Source organism: Bactrocera latifrons, unplaced genomic scaffold (assembly GCF_001853355.1).
Source record: "Bactrocera latifrons isolate USDA-ARS-PBARC rearing strain unplaced genomic scaffold, ASM185335v1 scaffold_36, whole genome shotgun sequence".
NCBI classification, from domain to species: Eukaryota; Metazoa; Arthropoda; class Insecta; order Diptera; family Tephritidae; genus Bactrocera; species Bactrocera latifrons.
In genome coordinates this window covers 1,627,608-1,639,422 of record NW_017537001.1, presented here as the reverse complement: position 1 = coordinate 1,639,422, position 11,815 = coordinate 1,627,608, and the positions used below count along the sequence as shown (strand labels likewise).

Below are 11,815 nucleotides of genomic sequence, written 5' to 3'. Positions count from 1 at the left end.
TACGTATAAACATTAACGCCGGGCAACACTGGGCTCTTATTTATTTTTTTTTTTTTTTACTTTTTGGGTGCAGAGTTGTTCGAAAAGAGTCAGTAAAATAAATATTACCAACTTAGCTGACATCGATTTCAAAATTATTCTTATATTATTGTTTAATAATAGCAGAGTAACAAGCATCTACGTATAAACATTAACGCCGGGCAACACTGGGCGCTTAGTCAGGTTAATAGTAGGAGCGCCGATGATCATTGCGTATGCTRTTGCACAGGCAACACGAGATCACGCTAACCAATAACTGCAAATATACAAAAAAAAAGAATTTTTTTTTTTTTTGAATAGATGGCTAAAACAAAATTAGTACACATATGTATATTTATGTATGAGTGTTTGTATGTAAGAACGCACCTCCAAGCCAATCATCACACAAGCGATTATATTGAAGGCACGCAACAAGCTCAGCCAGTAGTTCTCAAACATTATGCGACAGCCGGTGCCGATCAGATTTTCACTCTTCGTATTATCGCCATTCTTGAAGCACGTCATTGGCGGCATGCGATCATTGACGATATAATCGTGTGGGCTGGCCCGACCGCAACAGCCGAGCTGTCGAAATAAAAAAAACAACGAAAATGTTTTAGTATGTTAAAAATATTTATAAGTATATTGCATAGTGTATAAATATTTTAGGGTAGTGCACCATCAATCAGCCTTATCGGGAATTCCATGTCATTAAACCAAAATCGTAGATTGCAACGAATAAAGAATATGTGTTTTATAATTTACTCGGAATCAATGTAAACAAACGAAAGTGAAGGTGGAAATGATCAAATTTCAACCAGAATGTTAATATTATATATATTGTAACACAAATCTTTATTATGGCCTTCTTGAAATCAATGTGGAATAAACAACTTATATGAAGGAGGAAGTGATAATACAACTTGATCATATTTGAACCGGACTGACAATTTCTATACAATATTATAATACAAATCTTTATTATCGCCTTAAAAAAAATCTCCTCAGCCAATAAATGCGTGCCAAGAGTTAAACCAATTTTCTTATATGCTTATTATAAGCCTCGACTAGGGTGGACTTCAGTGTCTTCAACGAATTTTTGGAGCACCAGTAACAATGCATTTGATGAAAGTAGGGTCCACAGCTACATCCATTTCGCGACCTCTACTCGACTTCGTTTTTCAAAACGATTCAGGTTTTTTGGTACGACACGTTCATTGACATCCATTATATCCAAACATTAACCGAAATGTGTTGGGTCGCTACATAAGAGATGCTGAGATCCTCTSCTATCCYTTTGATGYCAACAAGACTATTTTAAAGCACTGTCTCTTGAAGATGTTTGATGCCGTCATTATTAAGGGAGTTGGATGGACGATATGAGRCAAGATGAGTCCCCGACCTTTATTGCTTAAATACTTTGAATCGTGACAAAGTAGACTCTCCAGAAGACTTCTGCAAAATTTTCAACGATTCCTTAGTAGTGATTTCGTAGGATACGTTTAACGTTTCAAATGATTCGATAAAAAAACGATGCACTGCAGTTTAAATGGACCAGTCCAGGTCAAATTTGATTAGATGTTAAAGGTAAATAACCCTCAAATGTATAAGTTCCTGCTTTTGGGTTAATTTTATTGGTTCAACTTTGAAATGAAAGCTTGGGAGCGAAGTCTCAACATCGCTAGTCGCAAGATGGGTTTTCATTGTTTAGGAWATGAATTTATGTATATTTCCCCACTCTATGCATTTCGTAAAATCGTTAAACACTTACCCAAGTCTCATACAGAGACATTGCTCCAGGGCTGTTCAGTTCTTCTTCCCAAGCCACATCCAAATTATTCGAGAGATGCGATGCTACTGTTTGTTCACCTTTCACCAAAAGGAAAGTGATTGCGATTTGGCAGATCAACAAAATCCAAAGAAAAGTGATAAACTGCAAATACAATGGAATTATTAAATGGATAGGCGTAGGTGAAAATGAATGAATGACATGAAAATGGATGAGGTGATAAATACATTTAGGCATTCCGGCATACATACYGTAACTGTACAGCAAACGCTTTCCCGGGCCGCACCAACGAATCCCAGCAAAGATACAAGTATTGTGGCAACACCTAGACATATATAGGCATAGGCGGCCAAAGAACCGACTTCATTGACTCTGTAGGAGGAGAGCACATAAATGCCGAACGCAATTAACACCAAGGCAAGGAGCTAAAAGTAAACAAAGAAAAATAGTTTGAATAAAGTGTTCAGGATAAACGTGTGTATATACAAAAAATAACCTTATTAATAATATATAATAATAAGAATAGTCAATAAAATATAACAACGCTGCCTGCTTTGCAAGAAATTAAGCTTTATAGCGCTTCCAAACAATTCAAAAGCGCCGGATGGAAGAGAACACTCCAGCTTTTAAGGTTTTCGATTCAGTACCCACCAGAGGAAGCATAGAAAGAAGAAGACCTTCACTCCGTTTGAGAGATCACGAAGGACCTGGCTGCACTTGGTATATCGGTTTGGCGTCAAATAGCGAAAAGAAGAATCGACTGACGCGCTTTTGTTAACTCKKCTATAGCCACGTAAGCGGTATCTACACCAGTAAAGAAAGAAGAAGCAGCATATCATGAACACTAGYATTTARGAGTCACAAAGCATTAAGTGAAGGTTGTGAAGTCATCGAAAAATTGTATAATGCGTGGCGACCATCAAGCTCTGTTTATAACGATCTAATAACAAAAAAGTTAAAGAACCAGTGTTTAAAAATCGACGAGTTAACATCATAAAGATAACAGAGCATCTCAATCCCTCTTTTGAACCGACTCAACACATTTCTGCTAATATTTTGGAAATAAAGCGTGCCAATGGTAGATCGATACCAAAAGACCTGAATCTTTTGCAAAAACAGCGTCGAGTAGAAGTCGCAAAAGAGATGCTTGRAAACGAAGCTGAGAATCCTACGGTTATTCAACACATTATTACTGGTGAGGAGTCGTGGGTCTATAAATAATATGACTTCGAAACTGTCCAATAATCTAGTGAACGGCGATCGAGAATGAGCAGAAACCGAAAAAGCGACGTCAAAGTCTTGCAAAGTTCAAGGTGTAAACATGAATTCTTCACCACAATAAGAGCCGTCACGCTCTAAGACGATTCTTTGGCCAAACACGAAACGACAGTTATACCTTCCCCGTATTCGCTCTCTGTGACTATTTTATGTTTTATATAACTGAAACTCCTCTTCGGGTAACGCTCAATAGACTCTTGGAGATATGCGCTGAAGGCCCAGAAGGCCATCCCAACAATAAAAGTGTATCGAAAATCGGATTGAGCAATGACAAGCTGGCATTGACTCGCCTGTTGTTTTTCTCAGACTGGGTCAAATTCAGATGTTATTGCTTATCGTTTCAACTCATAGAACCTGGAATAGATGAAACTTATAACTTATGTTAAAAAAATTGATTTCTCAGTCATATAAATCTGTCWAAAAAATTTTATAATTTATATTTGATAAATATTTGATGATTTAACCAAAAATCTCCAAGAAATATTAACTTAAAGAATTCTCGCGTGCTAATTTCTCTAATTAAACACTATGTGGACTCTAACAAAAAAATTCTTCTTCCTCTCATAASATAACTTTGACAATTTTTTCTAAGAGACGTTAGTTCAACTGCGGTATTACCGGACTACATCACTTTTTGATTGAAGTCTCCGAACACTTCAATTCATGAAAATTCACCATATTTCAATTTGAATATTTTGCAGAACATTTCAACACACTAATTGATTGCTGATWGATGGAAGAAATTTTTTGTGAGTGAACTCATGCTCGTGATGCTCATAAGTAGTAYATACATATATACATACATTTCATCTTAAATGTATCTGTTTCGTTACGGTTTTTGATCATACTCTCAATTGATGTCAGATTTAGAGCTTTAATGATGTCATGGCGCGAAATAAAAATTCACGCATATATATATTTACATACATATTTGCAAATAGGCTGCTTGCTGTCAGATAAACTTTAATAAATGGATGATGTACAGATGTACAAGATAAGATGAATAAGGCTGTAATGTAGCGGAATCCCTTGATTATGTTCCTGAGTTTTTAACCGTAGGCTTAATTCGTTAATATGTAGTTTATTTAGTGTGATTATCATATAAGGGAATATATAATTCTTGAAAATCTGAAAATTGTCGTGTATTTCACTAAACGGTAAATTTGTGCTTGAGCCACTATACCATGAGTGTATAGAAATATTGATCATRAAAAAAAAACATGRTCATGAAAATATTGYTTGTTGTTTCGAAAACAACATTGTTGTCAGGTAAGTAAGTTAAATTTGTTGGGAATCCTTGTAAGCTATATTTCGTTATATAACCAATTGATTAATTTTCAAATATCTACAAATTCTATACAAGAATAATTTGGATCATAACACCTTCAGATTCCATTGAAATTATTGAATACTATAACATAAATATATCTGGTGATTCATGTTATAAGAATTCTCTATAAAACTATTGAAACTATCTGGAAAATGTTTTTCTTTCTCAGTGGCATCAAGCACTCGAGCTCTTACCAAGAGAAGCATAAAAAACTGAATGGAAAAGTGCTCAAAGACTGCCGTGTTAGCAAAAGAGAAGCAGAAGAGAATCTAAACATCTCTATAGAATTCTCAACTCAACACACATTTAATTATACATTTCTGTCAGAAGCGTGTGGCCACTGAATGCTTACCAAAAGCCGAAATGAAAGCCGAGTAAAGTTCGTTAATAAAAATCAGGTCAAAAAACATGCAAAGCARTTAACATCGGTTGAACCGAAGCAAGAATAACTTTCACAAATACTGAAGTTTCCATACAAGAACTTGATTTGGATCAATGGTTTTGTGTGGCGGCTACAATGTATGCTATAGTGATCCGATCTGAACAATTTGTTCGAAGTTAGTATGCTTATTTTGGAAARTAACTCATGAAAAATATCCTGAAAACGTCTTGTCAAACTGAAAATAATTTTTCACACGATAATTTAATTTTTGATTGTTCAATTTGTACAAAAGTTATGCAATTCAAACCAAAACCGTTCAAGCCCAAGTACCGAATATGCAGATACCAGCGGATCTTTGACTTTTTACAGARAATAGCGTTCAATTTGTGAGGTATATAATTGAAATTCAGAGAGAATCCTTTCCTGATWGTGGTATATCTGTGTDTTACAAATGGGTTGATCCGGGTCAATATTTCCCTTAGCTCCSCATATATCGGCCAATATGTGAGTTATCTTAATAAAATTGAGAGACCGTGTTCTTCTAATAACGTTGTATATTTTTGCTTAGAATGAATTAAATCGGCTGAAAACTTGCTCTAACGCCCTTATCACTAATAAGCCTTATATACCTGAAATTACCCCGCCTTTTATTCTTTCAAATTCCAAGAATATGAAATATTCGGCTATAGCCGAACTTAGCGCTTCCTTAATTATTAATTCAAAATTCAATTAATATGATAAATACATTTTGCAAATAAAATTCAATCATGTGGCAACACTGCACACGCATACCTCTACTGATGTTAATAAATACAACAATGAGAGGCGAAGACAACAATAAACACGCAGACCGAGGGCATTGGCTGCCAGTGCTAAGTGTGTCGGACGAGCTGGCGACATACATGCATATGGACTACATATACACACATATACGCTGAAACTATTTACATATTAACAAGCATTTTATGTATTCGCAGAAAGTACGATGAGCTTGTGGACACAAGAAATATTTTAGTGGGTAAGACTTACATGTAGGAGTTTCCATTTAGAGGCGACTACCGTGGAAATGCATAGAGGAGAAGCGAAGAAATTGCCAAAGACGCATTTATTTATGATAATTTTTGAGATATGTATGTATATAAATATATTAAAGGTATGTATGCAGTTGTGTGACTCAGCAGACTTTTTATGTAAACTCACTTAGATACTTACATACATACACACACATATCAATGTAAATATGCACAGGCGTTTTTTATGTGGGGTGTCGTATATAAACAAGGACCACATGGAGGTGCTGGAACTACGCGTTCGACAGACACTAGAGTGTAATTTGAAGCTGGCAGTTGTCGKCAGTGAAGGGTGGCGGGCTGTGAAAAGGCCAACACATGGCGACATTAAGTCGATTACTACGGGCAACAAAGTGCTTGAAGGCAATAATATGCATGCGTGTGCTTTATTGACGCCCAAGGCAGTGGCTGACGAGGTTTATGTCGCTCAAGGTCAACATTAAATCGCTGTAAATATGGCAATAAAATTACGAACACAAATCATTCAAATGTAAACGCCGTTTTATTTAATTTTCACTTGTGATACAATGTATTATTATTGTGTGGGCAATTTCTTTTGGCATTTTACTRTTATTCCTTAGTGTCTGTGGCAACAACTTTGTTCACTTATTTAAATTTATGTAAATGTTAACTACTTCAATTGAGGCACGAAATTTACACCCATTATCTTTTGGCGAAGAATAGTAAAATTARTGTTTTTGGTTCGGATATGGCTTTCCGACTCATCTGCAGGGCTTGAGAAGGGATAATCGGAACATCTTTTAGAATATTAGTTCGAACAGGATTAGGGGATGACCAAATTTATAAAGTAATTGCAACTCTTTGTTTAGGTTAGGCCATAGGGTTGACTCTTGCGTCAAAGGCAGCGATGGATTTCACTCGGACAGCTGTGATCGTTTCTCTTTGGTGATACCCAAAAAATCCTAAAAATGTATCACCATTTCYTCATAGATCGACGAAATGTTTTGAGCTTACGACTAATTTACAAAGGCCGAAATATCAATCGTACCCACTTCCCTGTGTTCGCCGCCAGTGTGGCTACCGAGATACATATTTATCTTAGTGAGGATAAAGTTGAACAATGGAGAAGAAARTGCTTAAATGATTCCACCTCGCTTTTCTCCATGCAGATTTTGCAAAAAGAGGCCGACAAAATATTTAGTCGCACCACGTGCGAGCCTATTGAACCAGTTAGAACACCTACAATTGCGGCGATATTGACTTTGCCATTAGCAAGTAGTTCAGACGACTTTTTTTTACTCTGGGCTACAAAGATCACRCAGCCGCACAAATTATCACGAGAGAAYAATAAGCACATGACATGGCACAACGGAACAATGGCCAACAGACTCGCTTCAAATCGGTTGAAATAGAGCTAAGGGTACTAACCCCATCAAACTCATCGCCTTTTCAGTTTCCGGGCCTCGAAATATGTCTAATAAGGAAAAAAGCCACAGTCAGCGASCTCAAAGCCAATAACGCCGTTCTGCTTCGGAGCATTTCGGACCTACCTACCTTAATGGTAGTTGGTACAGTGGTCTGAGAGCCTTAAGTTAGAGTTGATGGAGAGAAAATAATACAAAACTTGAACAAAAATTTTCCAACTTTCCAAATTTTTTATAGTTTATCTCTTTGATTGGATCATGTAGAATAGTTGTATGCCAATAGTTAGTAGCTACGAGTTTCAGTTCTTGGTATGACCGATACTACATTATATTTTATTGAGTATACTTCTGGCCATTCGCATGGAATGTGGATAAGTTTACATTGCAATTATTCACAATCTACTGTATGATCTGTCACTTGAACAATCTTTAATTGYTTTATAAATATAAATTATTCATCATATGCCAATTCATAGATAAAAATTATCAGCTCTAATTTATACAAATGGCTTTTAACAAGGCATCAGGATGATCGTCGTATTGCAARGAAACACCTAGAAGGAAACTTCTTCTCTTTTTTCTTCCCAAAAAGGTGTCACTTATCGGAACCGCCAATATCTAGTCCCTATTGGATATAAGGGGGTTTTCAATAGAAGCGCTACAAAAGTAGACCGATAGGAACAGCAAACGACGCCACACCTTTTCCCGCTCTTTTGACATTTCTCTTCARTACAGTTCGCCATTTCAGCATGGAAAGCTATATGCGATCCAACAACGAGTCTAAATTATTAAAATTTAATATCGAAATTCGGAGAGTTGAAATTATTAAAATTTACTTCCGAAATTCGGAGTCAGTGGCCTTAACTTTAAGGGCGCTATGTCCAATTTATAGTCATCAAAATCGTCTTGTTTCGGTTCAACAATTGAGCTTCTAGTGAAAAAATTATAATCCACGGGCATAGTATAAAATGTTCCCGTGCCAGTGAAACAAAGAAGTGCTGGTAGTGTCGAGAGTATTGCTGCCGCTGACGCATCAATTGAGAAAGACCCAAATCAGTTTCTCACACGTCGTTCTCAAGCGTTGCGCATCTCTGTGAAGCCGTTGTTACGAATTTTCCGAAAAGATCTTGGCTTATATCCTTACAAGACCAAATTGACGCAAGAACTGAAGCCGTTTTAAAACCAGACTAAACTCGTTTTTAGCTCATTTCTGGCTGAATGACTTCGTCAATAAGTAAAATATGCGTTGTTGGTCAGGCAGCAATCCACACGTACTGCATGAGTCAGCATTGCATCCCGGAAAAATAACAGCTTGGGGCTGGTTTATGAGCCGACGGCGTCATTGGGCCGTACTTCTTCCATGAAGATAACCGAATATATTGGCCCGAATTGAATGATACGGACTTGGACAAYATGTGGTTCCAACAGGACGGCGCCACATAGCGAATRATTTAAAACCACATTTGGTGAACGTGTTATCTCAGGAAATGGCCCAATCAATGGGCTGCCTCGGTCGCGCGATTTGAAACCGTTATAATATCTCCCGTGGGGCAACGTCAAGTCTATGGTCTATGCCAACAAGCCAGTGACGATTGATGAATTTCGTACGAATATCGAACGTGAAATTGCAGCATTTTTGACCAATTTATGCTTGAAAATCGTTGAAAATCGGGTTCAGCGTCTGCAAGCGTGCCCGTGGTGGCCATACAAAAGAAATCGATTCCATACATTATAGCATCGAATGTATTTTCATAGAAATAAAGAATTTCATTGATATTCCAAACTGTTCGCTAATCGGATTGAAACCTCCCTTATATAGTATAATTTTCACATCATTTCTATTTTATATGTTTGTTCTGAAAGGCCTTCAAGAAAACATTTKTATCGATGCAATATTTGATGCTTTACAAAAGGCGATAAAATACCGTTGTTATTAATTTCTGCCTTTTTCTCATAGTGCTGCAATAATTTAGTAGTCACGAACGAATAGGGTATTCGTAGAGCATGAGCGTTAACCGCTAAATTAATCTAAAAGTTTGCATGTGCCTAGATTAGACACAGAGGCGATGATTGTACATACAATGCCTTATCATTCAATTAAACACTCAACTCAATCGCGAATTGATGTCAGCAGTGACGTCGCGTAGTTGACTTAAGTGAATAAGTGCGCGATAAAATGATGCGAGATAAAGGTGGTGACAGCAAAAACAGCAAAAAATAGCAAAAAGTTCAAGGAGCGATCTTTACATTTATAAGTATGTTGTCGTATAGTTACTCTCATGTTTGTCTGTTTATACTTGCTATGAGCAATAAATATTGCTACTTTAAARCTCAAAAGTGGCAAAATATTCACGAAGTTTTGTAAATTACATATCATTAACTAAACTATTCGTTTTGTTGCAAACGCTGTAAGCACACATTTTATAAATTTTAAGTATGTAAAATATGCTATTATTTGAAAAACTCGTTATTTATGTTATTTGCGACTGAAACTCTAAAGCAACCGGCATTAAATGCAATATAAATTAGCTATTTTTAATAGAATAAAACATGCCAGTTAGATCATCATATTATCTTAACAATATGCATAATGCATATATACATTCAATGAATAATAAATACACTGCAGTAAAGTCGACCAGTTACAGATTACTTTATAACTAGTATACCCAGGGGTTACCGGAAAAGTCGTCGCAAAGGCCGAGTTAAACATATTTTTTTCCAAAAATTTCAGAATTTGTTTGTCAATAGTATATGTTTGTAATAATAAAAAAATCGAATAAAATATTTCATCTGATCATCATAAGAAAAAAATTGTTAAAAAAAAACCCGATAAAATTTGCAATTGCAACCCTCAGTCACGTTGTCAACCATCCCTTTTCCGACCTCTAGTCAATGTAATTTTTGCAAAAGACTCAGGTCTTTTGTTATGACTTTAGATTTGACCCGGAGTTTTGGAGTCGATCCATAAGTGGTTATGAGAGTCTCAGCTAACTCTCTAAAGCCAAAACGACGATTTCAAGCACTTTTTTTTTTTAACTTTTGCCATGTTTTCGTTAACGGACARACTAATTGACATATGGAGATCGAAGTTCACGAGAACATTAAAAAAGAACGTAGCAATCTAGGAGAAAACTTTTTGTCAATTCGTTTGGAACGCGCAATTTTATTGACCGAGTCCGGGTCATATTTGATCGAATGGTATAACTTTCTAGTTCAATATAGTATATGACGAGTTGCAGCTGAAATTCGTATTTTGTTTCAGTTTTCTGAATAATTAATGCTTCCCAACCTAACTATGATTTCTGCTCCAAAAATTGGTACAAGTTGTTTTATGGTTTTCTGTACAGTTCAGTTTTCTGCCTATAACTCTGGTTGAGAATTGTTATTATCGCTAACTAGTTGATTGTTCTACATCAATTAGCGTTATTTGTGTTTTATTGACAATGAAATGAGTCAAAACAGTAATTGTTTCATTGTGACTAGACAAGCTCAGGTTAGGAAGGCTTATGTCACGCACGCAAACCAATTTTATTTTTAATAGAAGCACGATTTTGAAAAATGTTATGTCATAATTCTGTCATCAATGTCGACAAATTTCCTATCGTGTCATATTTAAATGGTTTATTAACTGCAAGAAGTAAAAACTGAAATATCTCATTTGTCTTCATAGATGCTGTCTATTTATTATGAACGGTTACGCCAAATTTAATGAAAGTTGGGGTCAAATCAATGAAAACTGTCGTTATTTTGGTTTTATAATTATTTATGTCAACACTTTTTGAGTTATCGTTGCCAACTTATGAAAAAATTCCAATTTGTACTTGAAAAGTCGCCGCAATTCAAATTGACAGCTTGTTGGCATTCAAATCATTTTTTCGAGGTAGTGACAACATATGTCATCGAAATTGTACTAATGATGATTAAATTTGTTTTTAAATAACTGAAAATTATGTTTCTAAAAGTTAGTTTTGTTAATTAGTTATTTTCTCATAACATCATTCATTCTACGTTCCAAAAATACGCGAACATATGAGCAGCAATTCTTCGATTCCACGAAATTTAGCAAAATGTACACATATATGTATGTCTGTATTCTTTCTATTTAATAAGTAAATCAAAATAAAAGCTTATAGAACCAATTTAATGTTAATAGTTTTTAGAACCTACATGAAATTCTAACGAAATTTTAATCATAAAAAATAAACATAAAAAATAGAAGTGATTCATATTAATCACACGAAAAAAAAACAATACGGAAATATTGTTGAAAGGGAAAATATTAATAAAGCAATTCATAAATTGAAGTTTATTGCGAAAGGGCACGCCATAAAACCACAAAAATTTCTCTGCGCTAACATTCCACCAATGGCTATGTACGCTGAAACCACAAAACCAACGAAAATGTGTTMAAATTGCTCAACATAAACAACGCAAATTAAAAATGCTGTACATTTACAAAAAAAAAAGTTATTATTAAAAATATTTAAATATAATATTAATACTTATAAAAAATGGAGCTTTCATCGCATTTTTTAGAGCGTAAAGCTTTCATGCAAAGTC

General features: G+C 35.4%; 1 protein-coding gene across 1 annotated transcript in view; it reads right to left on the bottom strand.

Moving 5' to 3' along the window:
• Positions 1 to 53: 53 nt before the first annotated feature.
• LOC108971780 overlaps positions 54 to 11,815 on the bottom strand; it is a 24,514-nt gene continuing 12,752 nt past the window's right edge. Inside the window, exons 3-6 of the mRNA XM_018938056.1 lie at positions 2,059 to 2,232; positions 1,790 to 1,951; positions 406 to 603; positions 54 to 295 (exon numbers count right to left, since the gene is read on the bottom strand). Of these exons, the coding sequence (XP_018793601.1) occupies positions 224 to 295; positions 406 to 603; positions 1,790 to 1,951; positions 2,059 to 2,232 (606 nt within the window). The 3' untranslated portion in view covers positions 54 to 223. The remainder of the gene's footprint in view (positions 296 to 405; positions 604 to 1,789; positions 1,952 to 2,058; positions 2,233 to 11,815) is intronic.